This window comes from Pseudophryne corroboree, chromosome 10 (assembly GCF_028390025.1).
Source record: "Pseudophryne corroboree isolate aPseCor3 chromosome 10, aPseCor3.hap2, whole genome shotgun sequence".
NCBI classification, from domain to species: domain Eukaryota; kingdom Metazoa; phylum Chordata; class Amphibia; order Anura; family Myobatrachidae; genus Pseudophryne; species Pseudophryne corroboree.
In genome coordinates, this window is record NC_086453.1 from 361704957 (window position 1) to 361722805 (window position 17849).

Sequence of the window (17849 nt, forward strand, 5' to 3'; positions counted from 1 at the left end):
GGCTCACTGTGAGATGTTACCGTCTCTGCGTAATGAACAGTCTCACACTTACTGGTGGCTATGATCTCACCCATCCCTTCAGTGGGAGACACCGTCACTGCTCTTACCGGTTGGACCATGCCCACCTGAGTTTCCTGCAATGTGGCTGCTTGGATGAGGGCTGAGATTAGGCTGGTTACATCATCTTCCTCTGACCTATAACCTTGTAGAGAACTTAAGCCAGGGTGCAATATGCATGGGTTAGGATTCATACAAGTTACATGAATGTTCCTATCATTTGTCCATGTACCATTGGTTGTAGCTGTTTTCTCCCCATCGACATGTGTCGGTGATGGTGTGCTCGCAATCACATTCCTGTCGAGTTTAGAAGTTGCTGTGCGAGCTAGCTCCCTTTGCACATCTCCCTCTTGTTGCCACAGATTTAAACAGTTGCTATGTCTGATCCTTTGTTTCCTAGATTTGATCAGACATATTCTAATCCTTATGCACTATAGTGCCTCTGGTTCAAAACTACCCATCCTAGGGGATGATGCCCTATCATCAGCAGTCATACATACCTACTCATCACAAAAAGCCTCCGCGTGTGGACTATACTTCCCATACATTATCAACCGAGCTGACCCCCTGGGCATCAGCTCTCCAGCCTGAACCCTGGCTGCCGAACGCCTCCCGCTTGTGAACTTGGCTCCCATTGCGGACCTTTTAAACACAATCCCCAAATGCACAAAGTCAACCTAGCACTTTCACTCGCTCCTGCCCCCGCTGGCCTGTACTCCGACCCACTCCAACAGTGGAAAACCCGGTGTACCAAACCTTGGACTACTATCAGACCCTTCAGCACAGTAATTTCTTTCGGTGGAGGTTCTGTTGGAATATTTTCCTGAGAGGGCCAGCGAAAAATTCCTTTTCAGTATCTTTCCACTGGAATTTTTATAGGATGAGAATCATGCTATCGATCACCCTTTCCAGTGAATGTCCACCAGGGAGATTTTCTGAAGAAATCAGTGAAAAACCCCTTGTTTACACAATCACATTTGCGTATGCTTTACAAAGCACATATGACACACCTGCGCAAAATAACGCAAATAGTATTACATTGCGCTGCGTATAACACACGGATGTGCGGTCAAATTTAAGCCGCAGTCCTCAGCTGGAGCGTAACACTAAAACACTTCACAAATCACAATCTATTACGCTCTTCCAGCATGTTTTAGTACATGCCAAACTTCGTTAAATGCGCTAGGTTGCGACCCTTCTCACAGCTGAGCCCCTTCTAGCTCAGGGATTTTGTCCACGGGATCCCAGTTTCCAGGGTTCAATACGTCCACTCCTACTTCCAGCTCATACAAATACACAATATTTTTTTGTCTGTACAGAAAAATATCACTCCCTTTGACTGATAGCCTGTTCTAGAGGTAGTACAGTTTAATCAAGATATAAAAATCTACTTTTTAAATCGGATAGTTATGTGCTATAGTATAAATGTATTTTATTCCACCTTAAATTAAACTGCTATTGTGCGGTTATAACTTGTGCTCGCAACTTCACGCAACCTTGCATAAACACACTACCATGCTTGTCCCTGCGCCACGTGCACATCCCTGAACCACGTACGTGCTCCTGTACGCTGTCCTCACATACCGTACCATGTGTACAAACGTGCGTTCGCAACTCAATAAACCACACTATATCACGATAAATGTGAGCAACAAAATACTACTGCTCACTAACACAACACACAATTGTTCCTTAAACTTGCCAGAAGTCACCCACACAGGCAATCCTCTTTTGAGTGTATACCTAAACATGTTTTTATAATTACTCCCTTAACACACTATTTCAAATATATATATAGCAAATAAATGTATCCAATTTCACACAGATCTATAATGACTGTTATAACTTATGGCAACAATATGTGAGAATGTATGCAAAGTATCGGTACGCTTTGTGTACGCTTTTGAACCAAAAATTACACACAGATTAAAAAAACGTCTTTTTCCTGTTTGTCCCTCAGGTTACACCAGCAGCTCTAAGACTATACAGAACAGACGTGGCCTAACAACACAAAATGATATCAAACACAATACAAGGTTATTTAAGATACGTGTCCACCCTTTGTTGGTAGACCAAAGTGTGTTATGGCATGCAAGTATGTAAGTATGTGATGAACTGGAAAGAGCCCCCAATTGTTAAGTTAGTTTAACTTACAGGAAGAAAAAGCAATACCTTAAATACACAAATGTTCAGGCCGCTGCAACCGCTAAGTATGTGTGTGAAACCTCTATGAAATGCGTACACGTTGCGTAAGCACGCCGACATGTTGTAAGCACAAAGTAGCTACACGTGTCTGGCGGAATACACTTTAAAACCCCTAACAGGAAAGGAATGCGACACCAATTGTATATGTTATGTTGTGGTCCAACGCAGCAACAAATATTTCCTTAAAAAGGGGTTCACAGAGAAATACAACAATACAAGAGAAAAGAAGCTACAACCAATGATACATACATTTGTTCGCCGGCGCCACCCGGATCCGGATCCTGGAAAGATGACCTTCAGAGAATAGACTGAGACTGGCCAGGAGGCTTGGCTTTTATAGAATGGTCCAAAGCATGAAACAAAGGAAACTGTAATCTCTTCTTTCATTGGTCAAAGGACTGGTCATTTACAGTACATGAGGGGTCATAGGTCGGTTTGAATAGGTGGGCGATGCCTGGTCCAGGTGCACTAGCAGATATCCTCCACTGGGTTCCTGCCGCATATAGAGAGTACAGTAAATACAGTGTGATATTATTAATATATTCCTGCGCATATCTATGCGCAGGGGCGTGCTACTTTCTGCAAAATCCCATCGGAATATTGCCCTTGAAATACTGTACAACTGGATACCAAACACTACATCCTAACCTAATTCTGTCCCCTCATATCCTGTAAAGTTGAATCCCTCTGTTGTTATACCTCTGAAGCAAATGTAACTTGCTGGTGTAGTGCGTGAAGACTATGTGTAAATTATGCACTATGTGGATGAAATGTCAGTTATGTCTTTGTGGCTTTTCCGTGCGAATGCGTATGCTACCATATTTACTCATACCACGCGTTAATACGCAGGACTTCGTGAGCCAATATACGCAACATGCGGGCATGCGCACGTACGGCAGAACAAGCACACGCACGGAGGCCACTCTGTGTGGTGTTTGTACGTGATGCATGTGGGTATAATGTTTTCGACTTTGACATATTTATGAAGAGGGAAATTTCTTTTCTCACCTATATAGGAAGCCAACTGTAACAACAGCCTTCTTCACTACAAAAGACATCACTTTCCACCACCAATACAAAATGTCCGGAAGGGTGAGTTTATAAGATTATGGAGAAATTGCTCCAACGATCTCATCTTTAAAATGCAAAGCAAGGACTTGGCCTAGGTTTTATGCAAGAGGGGGTACTGTAATATACTAATCAAAAAAGCAAAATACATGGTTGCCAAAACAGCATGGGACTCACTTCTCTTCACTCATAACAAAGACTGCTGAGAAACATAATTAAGGTTTATTGATAACTACTCTAACAAGTGGAAAGATTTGAAGGACTATAATTATCATCACTGTGATCTCTTAGGTATTATTTCTATTATATTATTTGAATATGCACTTACTCTTTTTTTTTCTATTTCTATTTTCTTTTTTCATCTAACTTCCCTTTTTCCCTTTTTCTTCTTTTCGTATTCCCCACCTGCTTCCACTCTCTCTCACAATTATATCCTGGTTGGCATTTATCTATTATTATTAGTATTCTACTTTCACTGTATAAACTTTATTTTATTTTTTTCAAACAAATGACTATGGCTTAGAATTTTAATTCCACTATGATAGGCCCAATGTCTGTATACAGTATGTGTTTGCACTAGAAACATTTTAATTAAATTGCTTAAATATTTTACAAGATTTAAATATAAATTGAAAAATAATTAGTATGATGATTTATTTTGCTTTAGGAGATGATCACACTGTCACCTGCATTCCCATGACAGCTCCTGAGGCTGATACCCCATCATGTGATAACACTGATATCCTGGTTACTGATGAATATAAATAACTGTATCCTGGTGAATATAAACAGAATTCCTGAGCCAGTAAATTAATAGACATGAGCGTCAGACAGCCTGTGACACAGTAATACAAGATGGATTCCAGCACCCAGAAATTCTATCCTGTACACGGCTTTGATTCTAGAGAACATCTGGAAACATATTTATCTAACAAACCAGACATGGCCTTTGGAGACGATTCAATTAAATTTCCAATGGAATGTTTACACCGTGCATTCAGTGAGGGTATGTATATTATACTGACCGTGTGTATACTATACTGACCAACTTACCTTAGTGTGAGTGATTGCATGTACATGATTGTGTGTTGGGGAATTTATTGCTATAATGCTAGTCGCACAGGTTATGGATTTAGAGAGTGACCCCCATTTTTGTTATCCAATTCACGTTAGTGTTGTTCCAAAGTATTTGGGGGGTGCTACCACAGGCACAGTAAATAGGCAACAAAAGGAAAGGGAAAGGGTTCGAAATGCCCTATGGTGGTGCACACAATTTTATATAAAATATAACTTTTATTATGATATGTATTAAAACCAGCGAATATTAAGAAAAAATAGAGAAAGGTGTAAATAGGTAGAAAATCGTGATTAAAAATGAAAATGCTGCGCACTGGATGTCACCGGATTGGCTTATATCTTGCTATCGAAATTTATAGATAGTTGAAAGTTTCCAAAATTTTTCAAATCCCTCCCAGGATTGTAAATATAGGATTATTCAGGCAGGATTACCAGATGTCATCATATCTGATGTAGTGATAATATAGTTATAATAACTGGCTGTGTGTAGTGCTGAGATAATATACAATAAACAATAAAGTGATCAAACAAAGATATGTGTTATATATTCACTTATTTCTCAGAGTAATGGCCCTCATTCCGAGTTGATCGCTCGTTATTTTTCATCGCATCGCAGTGAAATTTCGCTTAGTGTGCATGCGCAATATTCGCACTGCGACTGCGCCAAGTAACTTTGCTATGAAGATAGGATTTTTACTCACGGCTTTTTCTTCGCTCCGGCGATCGTAGTGTGATTGACAGGAAATGGGTGTTACTGGGCGGAAACACGGCGTTTTAGGGGCGTGTGGATGAAAACGCTACCGTTTCCGGAAAAAACGCAGGAGTGGCCGGAGAAACGGGGGAGTGTCTGAGCGAACGCTGGGTGTGTTTGTGACGTCAATCCAGGAACGACAAGCACTGAACTGATCGCACAGGCAGAGTAAGTGTGGAGCTACTCTAAAACTGCTAAGTAGTTTTTGATCGCAATAATGCGAATACATCGGTCGCAATTTTAGGATGCTAAGATACACTCCCAGTAGGCGTAGGCTTAGCGTGTGTAACTCTGCTAAATTCGCCTTGCGACCGATCAACTCGGAATGAGGGCCAATATACAGACTCTATTTATAAGATCTCAGTAAAGGGCCCTACACACTGGGCGATTTTTTGAAAGATATGAAGGATCTCGTTCATAAATGAACGAGAACTCGTTCATATCTTTCAGTGTGGAGACTCCTGCGATGAACGATGCGCGGCCCCGCGCTCGTTCATCGCTGGTCTCCCGTCGGCTGTGCATGCAGGCCAATATGGACGATCTCGTCCATATTTGCCTGCACTTCAATGCAGCCGCGTGACGGGGGGAGTGAAGAAACTTCACTCCCCCCGTCACTGCCCGCCCGCCGCCGGGTCGCTCGTCGGCCGTATCCGCCGTCGGGCAGCTCGGCGGTGGGACGGCCAGTGAATAGGGCCCTTAACACCTGTGTGTTTCTCTAAGTTTCATGAGCCATATTGTGTCCACTGAAATGGCAACATACGAGCATAAGGAAACAAATGTATCCACTTAAAGAGAAACGGCTGTTGTTAATTCAAAGATTAGGCTCTGATAATATCAAGCCTTTGAATTGCCACAAATAATAAACACACATTGTCCCAGTTGTAATGTAGTATCATTTGAATGAAACAAATGATTACTGGCAGTGAAATAACCAGTAATCCCTTACCAGGGATCTTGTCCAGGTGTGAGTTAATAAGATGATTTATACATGGTTCATTTCTATATTTTACTGAACCGAAAAAATGTATATATAGTATTATTTAAATCTCACACCTTAGGGTCTGGACATATAAGGCACCCTATGATTCCTTATTACTCAGCAGGGTTTCACACATTCAGTGTTATTTAATAGCTGCTGATATAGGCTCATACATATATCGAGTGTCTGATAGTGGACATATTCAGGCTTTATTGTGCAGCCTTATAGATGATTTTTATATATTTAACTGATACGGGCTCATACTTCTATTAGATGTCATTTAATGTCTGATGCTGTGCGTTTATTCAGCTTTATTATACAGCCTTATAGACATTTATTTAATACAGTTCACTATGCCCAGTGTATTTTTTGCACAGTGAGATATTTGGCATCTAGTTCCACTACTTCTTTCCTATAATCCCCGACGACTTGCAGGGGTTAAAGTACACGACCAGATGCTTTCTAGTCTAAACACGTATGTAAATTAATCAGGTACTATACATCTTTAGGCTTTGATAAATAGCCTTGTGAACACTGTTTGATACAATTCTCCACACTCAGCACTCTCACATACACAGTATAACATCTAATTATTTCCTCCTATGTTTCCTGCAGCTTGCCGGGGTTAGTGCACTTTCAACTTAGATAACAGTCCTATTCTATCTGAATATACATGGTCCGGTGACTACCTAACGTGCGCAGCTAGCCTGACGCACGCTTCGCTGGTCGCTTCATCAGAGGCAGAACCAGATTGTTTCCTGGTTCACCCTTAAATACCGGCAATTGCCGCGGTCCGCCAATGGGATTAACTGTTTCAAAATTACCCATAGCATGTTGCCACCTCATCTGCTGACACTCCGATCACGTGATTGGCCCTCACTGGGTTTTCTCGTGACATCATCTCAGGTAGTCTCAGTCGATCTTAAGTCTGATAGACTAGATTCAGGCTGGACTTCCCAAATACCTATCTGTAATAGAAACCTCCATCTTAATGTTTGCATGTAATTAGTATATTTGTTAGGCACTGAAATTCTTCATGTTAATAGTCTATATCAAACATTTATTTTTATTTTTATCATTATCTTGATCTTATTTTCGTTACCTCTAAACATGGACTGAACTTATTAATAAATCTATAATTGTCATATTTATTCTTCATTAATACTTATCTTATAAATATTTGGTCTCATATTGGCATATATAAACCAAATTAATGAACCAATAATCAGATATTTCTCAAATATTTTTTATATAAAATCCAGACACTTCTCTATGTTTTTATAATATAATTAATAAAACACAAAAAATAATTGAATAATTGAGTCAGGATCTGTTCAGGAACAAATTCATCAAGTGAATAAATATGTATACCCAACGTTATATTTAAATTAATTATAACGTGAACAGAAATATACAAATATACCCGTGATATTGAATAGGTATAATTATTTATGAAATATGATAATTCCCTAATGATATCAGTGGCGTCAGAAAACAACCTTTCATACTCATGGCTCTATGGGTTCAATTATGAAATCAAAATACACTTGAAGTAATCATTTCATATGTGATTGTTTTTACAGATATATAGTACCCTAATTATATAGGGAGTAATATCCTTGGACTAAGGTAAATTAAATTAAAACATAATCCACAGGATATCCAAAAAAAAAGGGGGGGAATGCGAATGTGAAGTGATGAACAGGAAGTGGTTGGTAGGAAGATCATTATTATTGGATCATATAGATCTCTAAGAAAGAACCATATACATTTTAGTTTACTATTATTTATTTATTTCTTCCCGTCAAGATGTGTGAATAAGTAGTTAATAAGAAATATGTGATTCATGAAATAAGATAAAGATATAAAGTGAGTGTTCCCTGATAAGGGACAAATAGTGGATCCTGAAAAATATAAATAGTGTACAGAATTGATCTCTCATTTCTCTAGAGAAATTATTTCCCTTCAAAATGAGAGTAACAGTGAGAAGAGTAATCGTATGTAACAACCTCATCAGTCCAAAATCGTGAATATAATCTAAGGTGAATTAAAACATAACAGTGATGGTGAATACAACACACTAAAGTGAGGTGAAAAACAAAAAATAAGATTGATTAAAGATGCTATTGATCTCTTTTTAAAATCCTCCAAGTGTATTTATTTTCACATCATCCTTGGTATATATAAATAATATGCAAAATGCGAGAGAGAGATCCTGAGTATAGATTAAAAATATATATTTAAGTCCATTACTAATAATGTATAGGCCTGAGAACATCTTAGATGTATGATGGTTGTGTATCATTAGGAAAATCAACCTAGTTTCTTGTTTGAGGAGCTCCCAATCTATGTCTCCTCCTCTAATGTTCAAGGTGATTTTCTTCATTCCAAAAGCTGTCAGCCCTCTAGAAATGCCTTGGTGATATCTTAGGTAATGACGAGCCACTGGTGTAAGTGTCTTCATCAGTTCTTTATCCCTTTTCGCTTTTCTTATACTTCTCAGGTGTTCAAGGAGTCTTTTCTTCAGAGGTCTTTTGGTTTTCCCTATATAATTCTTATTACATGGGCATCTCAAGTTGTATACTACAGCAGAGGTTTCACAGTTAATGTATTCTCCGATTTGCCAGACCCTGTTAAATTTATCAGTGTATTCCATTGTATTAACCATAATGGAACAGGCTTTGCATGAGCCGCATTTGCTAGATCCTTTTTTATTATGCAATGATTTTTTAACGGTTTCCAGATGGCTTTGGACTAATATGTCCCTAAGATTTTTAGACCTCCTCCAATTAACCGCAATGTCCTCCCCCAGAATGGTTTCCAAATCAGGGTCAGTACAGAGAATTTGGTAGTGTTTCTGTAGAATCCCCCGGACATCCTGCCACTCCTGGCAGAATGTGCCGATAAATCTAACTTTCTCCTCTTCCTTCTTTTTGATCTTGGGTATAAGTAGCTGATCCCTAGTGTATGTTTTGGTTTCCTGATAGGCCCATTTGGTTGATCTCCTACTATATACATGGGATCTGAGTCTGTCGCCCAACTGCTGAGCCCTCAGTTGGAAGGTGTCCTTTTCAGAGCAATTCCTCTTCATACGTAAGAACTCCCCTTTCGGTAGTCCTTTAATCACTGACGGGTGGTGGGAGCTCTCATGATGTAGTATACTGTTTGTTGCGGTTTTATTATGAAATAGATCTGAGGAAATGTGGCCATCCTCTTCTAGGGTCAGTGTAACATCAAGGAAGTTTATATTCTTCTCATCCATCTCGTACGTCAATTTCAGATTGAGTTTGTTTCAGTTGAGCTTACGAATAAACTTCTCAAAGGTTGGTTTGTCACCTCCCCAGATTATGAGGAGATCATCTATATATCTCATCCACATGTGTATGTGGACAGTATATGGATCGTTCTCCTCACAAAACACGATGTCCCTCTCCCACCACCACAGGTACAGGTTAGCGTACGTGGGGGCACACGTAGTTCCCATCGCAGTCCCCAGTACCTGTAGGTAGAAGTCACCATTGCAGACAAAATAATTTTTGGTCAAAACAAATCGTAGAAGTGTGATCAAAAAATTATTGAAATCACTTGTTTGATTCATGTTCAAAAAATATTGAACCGCATGGATCCCGAACTCATGCTTGATACTCGTGTATAGACTTTCGACGTCACAGGTTATCAACCATGTACCCGGATTGAATATTACATCTTGGATCTTACTAAGGACGTCAAGAGTATCTCTTGTGTACGAGGGTAATCCGATGACATATTACCTCAAATGTGAATCCAGATATTCACTCGCCTTCTCAGTCAAACTACCTATCCCTGATACGATGGGTCTACCTGGTGGGTTGACCTCATCCTTATGAATCTTAGGGAGAAGATATAGGGTATGTACCTTTGGGTTCTCAGTTTGTAGGAAATCAAAATCTCTTTTAGAAATAACACCACTATCTTTTGCTCTCTGAATTGTTTTATTGTAAATCTCTTGATAGTCCTGTTTTGGATTGAAGGTAAGTTTCTTATAACAGAGTCTGTCCATTAATTGTCTTTTAATTTCTTGTATGTATTTTTCACGTGGCTAGAGCACAACATTGCCCCCTTTATCAGAGGGCTTTATGATCGTATCCTTCCATTGTTGTATTTCTCTGAGAGCCTTCCTCTGTTCGATTTTTAAATTCTGTTGGTATCTTCTCTTTCCTTTAGATTCTTCCAGTTTATCTAGATCCTGGCTTACCAGGTTCACAAATACTTTCACTGGTGGACAAATGTGGAAGTCAGGAGAGAAGGAAGATTTTTTCTTTAAAACAATCTCTGGTCTATTAGGTACAGTTTCCATTTTGAGACTCTGTTGTGTCGATCCTTCTGCATGAGGTTGGATTCCTTCAACTTCTTCTAAAATAGATAATGCTTCAGAATCTTCATGGGTTAATTCTTGGGGAATGATTCCCAATTCTCTCTATTCTGATTTCCTCAAAAAAAAAATTTAAAAGTAATTTGCGAGCAAAGAGATTGAGGTCCTTCTCCATGTTAAACCTATCAAAGGACTGGGTGGGAGAAAAGGAGAGACCCTTATTGAGTACCTCTATTTGTGGGGGAGTAAGTGTTCTTTCCGTCAAATTGATAATCCTAAGAGAGTCTACAGTGTCTACCTCCTGTACCGTCTGGAATCTCTGTAATCGTCCTTCCATTCTTTGGGTCTCTTCTTTCTTTTTCTTTCCCCTTCTGATCCTCTTGAACCTTGTCCTATAGTTTCCCTGATTTCTCTGGGTATAGCCCCTAAAAAACCTCTGGGTTGTCTTCGAGAGAGCAGTTGATCTTGTGGGGATTCATTCTCTGATGACTCTACCTCTGATGTTACTGTCACTGGTTTTTGTCTTGTATGTGTCCATTTATAAATATTTTGTGTAAGGAAATCATTTTTGTCTCTTCGTATTTTATTCTTTTTCCGGCTAATGATTTCCTTCTCAATTCCCTCAATCTCTTGTTTATATTTATCATATGTTGTTTGGAATTTTTCCAGATTTTCATAATTCTTTAATTTATCTCCAAGGGTTGAGATTTCTTGGGTATATTTTTCCAATATCAGATCGTCATGTTTAATTAGGATGTTAATGAGGTTTAGAGAGCAGGTTGTTAATGTCTTCTCCCACTCATTCTTAAGGGTTTCTGTTGCAAGTTCAAATGCAGGAAAGACTCGGGGTCTTAGGCCTCTTGGTGTTATGGCCAATTTAATGTAATTCTCAAATGTAAGTTTATTCCAGAAAGTTTTAGTTTGTTTTATCAGGGTTTGCTTGAGTTGGAATAGGTCATTCATCCAATCGCCTTGCGATGTATCTGCAATTGCCATCTCCTTCTCAATTAAAGTTTCCGTGTTAGTTTTTAGTCTAGCTTGTCTATCATTGAGTTCACGGCTCAGGCTAAAGCTTGCCATATTAGACACAATTGCTTATAGTGATCAAATTATCTGTAATTTTACAAAGGCTGTAAATCAGGTTACAATCTGGTAAAGGAGGAAGGGATTTTAACCCGTCTCTTAAAAATGTATCAATAATAATTACTGACATATAATGTCATTCCAATCAACCGTGCAGACTGGTCAAAGAATTTGTGGAATAAACCACTAGAAAGGACAAATTGCTATAATGCTAGTCGCACAGGTTAAGGATTTAGAGAGTGACCCCATTTTTGTTATCCAATTCATGTTAGTGTTGTTCCAAAGTATTTGGGGGGTGCTACCACAGGCACAGTTAATAGGCAACAAAAAAAAGGGAAAGGGTTCGAAATGCCCTATGGTGGTGCACGCAATTTTATATAAAATATAACTTTTATTATGATATGTATTAAAACCAGCGAATATTAAGAAGAAATAGAGAAAGGTGTAAATAGGTAGAAAATCGTGATTAAAAATGAAAATGCTGCGCACTGGATGTCACCGGATTGGCTTATATCTTGCTATCGAAATTTATAGATAGTTGAAAGTTTCCAAAAATGTTCAAATCCCTCCCAGGATTGTAAATATAGGATTATTCAGGCAGGATTACCCGATGTCATCATATCTGATGTAGTAATAATATAGTTATAATAACTGGCTGTGTGTAGTGCTGAGATAATATACAATAAACAATAAAGTGATCAAACAAAGATATGTGTTATATATTCAGTTATTTCTCAGAGTAATGTACAGACTCTATTTATAAGATCTCAGTAACACCTGTGTGTTTCTCTAAGTTTCATGAGCCATATTGTGTCCACTGAAATGGCAACATACGAGCATAAGTAAACAAATGTATACACTTAAAGAGAAACGGCTGTTGTTAATTCAAAGATTAGGCTCTGATAATATCAAGCCTTTGAATTGCCACAAATAATAAACACACATTGTCCCAGTTGTAATGTAGTATCATTTGAATTAAACAAATGATTACTGGAAGTGAAATAACCAGTAATCCCTTACCAGGGATCTTGTCCAGGTGTGAGTTAATAAGATGATTTATACATGGTTCATTTCTATATTTTACTGAACCGAAAAAATGTATATATAGTATTATTTAAATCTCACACCTGGGGTCTGGACATATAAGGCACCCTATGATTCCTTATTACTCAGCAGGGTTTCACACATTCAGTGTTATTTAATAGCTGCTGATATAGGCTCATACATATATCGAGTGTCTGATAGTGGACATATTCAGGCTTTATTGTGCAGCCTTATAGATGTTTTTAATATAATTCACTGATACGGGCTCATACGTCTATTAGATGTCATTTAATGTCTGATACTGTACGTTTATTCAGCTTTATTATACAGCCTTATAGACATTTATTTAATACAGTTCACTATGCCCAGTGTATTTTTTGCACAGTGAGATATTTGGCATCTAGTTCCACTACTTCATTCCTACAATCCCCGACGACTTGCAGGGGTTAAAGTACACGACCAGATGCTTTCTAGTCTAAACACGTATGTAAATTAATCAGGTACTATACATCTTTAGGCTTTGATAAATAACCTTGTGAACACTGTTTGATACAATTCTCCACACTCAGCACTCTCACATACACAGTATAACATCTAATTATTTCCTCCTATGTTTCCCGCAGCTCGCCGGCGTTAGAGCACTTTCAACTGAGATAACTGTCCTATTCTATCTGAATATACATGGTCCGTCGACTACCTAACGTGCGCAGCTAGCCTGACGCACGCTTCGCTGTTCGCTTCATCAGAGGCAGAACCAGATTGTTTCCTTGTTCACCCTTAAATACCGGCAATTGCCGCGGTCCGCCAATGGGATTAACTGTTTCAAAATTACCCATAGCATGTTGCCACCTCATCTGCTGACACTCCGATCACGTGATCGGCCCTCACTGGGTTTTCCCGTGACATCATCTCAGGTAGTCTCAGTCGATCTTAAGTCTGATAGACTAGATTCAGGCTGGACTATCCAAATACCTATCTGTAATAGAAACCTCCATCTTAATGTTTGCATGTAATTAGTATATTTGTTAGGCACTGAAATTCTTCATGTTAATAGTCTATATCAAACATTTATTTTTATTTTTATCATTATCTTGATCTTATATTCGTTACCTCTATACATGGACCGAACTTATTAATAAATCTATAATTGTCATATTTATTCTTCATTAATACTTATCTTATAAATATTTGGTCTCATATTGGCATATATATACCAAATTAATGAACCAATAATCGGATATTTCTCAAATATTTTTTATATAAAATCCAGACACTTCTCTATGTTTTTATAATATAATTAATAAAACACAAAAAATAATTGAATAATTGAGTCAGGATCTGTTCAGGAACAAATTCATCAAGTGAATAAATATGTATATCCAACGTTATATTTAAATTAATTATAACGTGAACAGAAATATACAAATATACCCGGGATATTGAATAGGTATAATTATTTATGAAATATGATAATTCCTTAATGATATCAGTGGCGTCAGAAAACAACCTTCCATACTCATGGCTCTATGGGTTCAATTATGAAATCAAAATACACTTGAAGTAATCATTTCATATGTGATTGTTTTTACAGTTATATAGTACCCTAATTATATAGGGAGTAATATCCTTGGACTAAGGTAAATTAAATTAAAACATAATCCACAGGATATCCCCCCAAAAAAAGGGGGGGGGGAATGCGAATGTGAAGTGATGAACAGGAAGTGGTTGGTAGGAAGATCATTATTATTGGATCATATAGATCTCTAAGAAAGAACCATATACATTTTAGTTTACTATTATTTATTTATTTCTTCCCGTCAAGATGTGTGAATAAGTAGTTAATAAGAAATATGTGATTCATGAAATAAGATAAAGATATAAAGTGAGTGTTCCCTGATAAGGGACAAATAGTGGATCCTGAAAAATATAAATAGTGTACAGAATTGATCTCTCATATCTCTAGAGAAATTATTTCCCTTCAAAATGAGAGTAACAGTGAGAAGTGTAATCGTATGTAACAACCTCATTAGTCCAAAATCGTGAATATAATCTAAGGTGAATTAAAACATAACAGTGATGGTGAATACAACACACTAAAGTGAGGTGAAAAACAAAAAATAAGATTGATTACAGATGCTATTGATCTCTTTTTAAAATCCTCCAAATGTATTTATTTTCACATCATCCTTGGTATATATAAATTATATGCAAAATGCGAGAGAGAGATCCTGAGTATAGATTAAAAATATATATTTAAGTCCATTACTAATAATGTATAGGCCTGAGAACATCTTAGCTGTATGATGGTTGTGTATAGGATATTAAACAGTTCCTAAATCATAGAAAAGATGTATAATTATTCTCTTCATTTAGTCCTATTGGTGTCATGGTATCCATTAGGAAAATCAACCTAGTTTCTTGTTTGAGGAGCTCCCGATCTATGTCTCCTCCTCTAATGTTCAGGGTGATTTTCTTCATTCCAAAAGCTGTCAGCCCTCTAGAAATGCCTTGGTGATATCTTAGGAAAAGACGAGCCACTGGTGTAAGTGTCTTCATCAGTTCTTTATCCCTTTTCGCTTTTCTTATACTTCTCAGGTGTTTTCTTAAGAGGTCTTTTGGTTTTCCCTATATAATTTTTATTACATGGGCATCTCAAGTTGTATACCACAGCAGAGGTTTCACAGTTAATGTATTCTCCGATTTGCCAGACCCTGTTAAATTTATCAGTGTATTCCGTTGTATTAACCATAATGGAACAGGCTTTGCATGAGCCGCATTTGCTAGATCCTATTTTATTATACAATGATTTTTTAACGGTTTCCAGATGGCTTTGGACTAATATGTCCCTAAGATTTTTAGACCTCCTCCAATTAACCGCAATGTCCTCCCCCAGAATGGTTTCCAAATCAGGGTCAGTACAGAGAATTTGGTAGTGTTTCTGTAGAATCCCCCGGACATCCTGCCACTCCTGGCAGAATGTGCCGATAAATCTAACTTTCTCCTCTTCCTTCTTTTTGATCTTGGGTATAAGTAGCTGATCCCTAGTGTATGTTTTGGTTTCCTGATAGGCCCGTTTGGTTGATCTCCTACTATATACACGGGATCTGAGTCTGTCGCCCAACTGCTGAGCCCTCAGTTGGAAGGTGTCCTTTTCAGAGCAATTCCTCTTCATACGTAAGAACTCCCCTTTCGGTAGTCCTTTAATCACTGACGGGTGGTGGGAGCTCTCATGATGTAGTATACTGTTTGTTGCGGTTTTATTATGAAATAGATCTGAGGAAATGTGGCCATCCTCTTCTAGGGTCAGTGTAACATCAAGGAAGTTTATCCTCTTCTCATCCATCTCGTACGTCAATTTCAGATTGAGTTTGTTTCAGTTGAGCTTACGAATAAACTTCTCAAAGGTTGGTTTGTCACCTCCCCAGATTATGAGGAGATCATCTATATATCTCATCCACATGTGTATGTGGACAGTATATGGATCGTTCTCCTCACAAAACACGATGTCCCTCTCCCACCACCCCATGTACAGGTTAGCATACGTGGGGGCACACGTAGTCCCCATCGCAGTCCCCTGTACCTGTAGGTAGAAGTCACCATTGCAGACAAAATAATTTTTGGTCAAAACAAATCGTAGAAGTGTGATCAAAAAATTATTGAAATCACTTGTTTGATTCATGTTCAAAAAATATTGAACCGCATGGATCCCGAACTCATGCTTGATACTCGTGTATAGACTTTCGACGTCACAGGTTATCAACCATGTACCCGGATTGAATATTACATGTTGGATCTTACTAAGGACGTCAAGAGTATCTCTTGTGTACGAGGGTAATCCGATGACATATTACCTCAAATGTGAATCCAGATATTAACTCGCCTTCTCAGTCAAACTACCTATCCCTGATATGATGGGTCTACCTGGTGGGTTGACCTCATCCTTATGAATCTTAGGGAGAAGATATAGGGTAGGTACCTTTGGGTTCTCAGTTTGTAGGAAATCAAAATCTCTTTTAGAAATAACACCACTATCTTTTGCTCTCTGAATTGTTTTATTGTAAATCTCTTGATAGTCCTGTGTTGGATTGAAGGTAAGTTTCTTATAACAGAGTCTGTCCCCTAATTGTCTCTTAATTTCTTGTATGTATTTTTCACGTGGCTAGAGTACAACATTGCCCCCTTTATCAGAGGGCTTTATGATCGTATCCTTCCATTGTTGTATTTCTCTGAGAGCCTTCCTCTGTTCGATGTTTAAATTCTGTTGGTATCTTCTCTTTCCTTTAGATTCTTCCAGTTTATCTAGATCCTGGCTTACCAGGTCCACAAATACTTTCACTGGTGGACAAATGTGGAAGTCAGGAGAGAAGGAAGATTTTTTCTTTAAAACAATCTCAGGTCTATTAGGTACAGTTTCCATTTTGAGACTCTGTTGTGTCGATCCTTCTGCATGAGGTTGGATTCCTTCAACTTCTTCTAAAATAGATAATGCTTCAGAATCTTCATGGGTTAATTCTTGGGGAATGATTCCCAATTCTCTCTATTCTGATTTCCTCAAAAAAAAATTTTCAAAGTAATTTGCGAGCAAAGAGATTGAGGTCCTTCTCCATGTTAAACCTATCAAAGGATTGGGTGGGAGAAAAGGAGAGACCCTTATTGAGTACCTCTATTTGTGGGGGAGTAAGTGTTCTTTCCATCAAATTGATAATCCTAAGAGAGTCTACAGTGTCTACCTCCTGTACCATCTGGAATCTCGGTAATCGTCCTTCCATTCTTTGGGTCCCTTCTTTCTTTTTCTTTCCCCTACTGATCCTCTTGAACCTTGTCCTATAGTTTCCCTGATTTCTCTGGGTGTAGCCCCTAAAAAACCTCTGGGTTGTCTTCGAGAGAGCAGTTGATCTTGTGGGGATTCATTCTCTGATGACTCTACCTCTGATGTTGAATAACCAGTATTACGTTCTGTCACTGGTTTTTGTCTTGGTTGTGTCCATTTATAAATATTTTGTGTAAGGAAATCATTTTTGTCTCTTTGTATTTTATTCTTTTTCCAGCTAATGATTTCCTTCTCAATTCCCTCAATCTCTTGTTTATATTTATCATATGTTGTTTGGAATTTTTCCAGATTTTCATAATTCTTTAATTTATCTCCAAGGGTTGAGATTTCTTGGGTATATTTTTCCAACATCAGATCGTCATGTTTAATTAGGATGTTAATGAGGTTTAGAGAGCAGGTTGTT

General features: G+C 38.1%; 1 protein-coding gene across 1 annotated transcript in view; it reads left to right on the forward strand.

The window, feature by feature from the left end:
• The first annotated feature begins 4185 nt into the window (after window positions 1-4185).
• Window positions 4186-17849, forward strand: part of LOC134965658 (indolethylamine N-methyltransferase-like) — a 101732-nt gene continuing 88068 nt past the window's right edge. Inside the window, exon 1 of the mRNA XM_063941990.1 lies at window positions 4186-4336. Within this exon, the coding sequence (XP_063798060.1) occupies window positions 4186-4336 (151 nt within the window). The remainder of the gene's footprint in view (window positions 4337-17849) is intronic.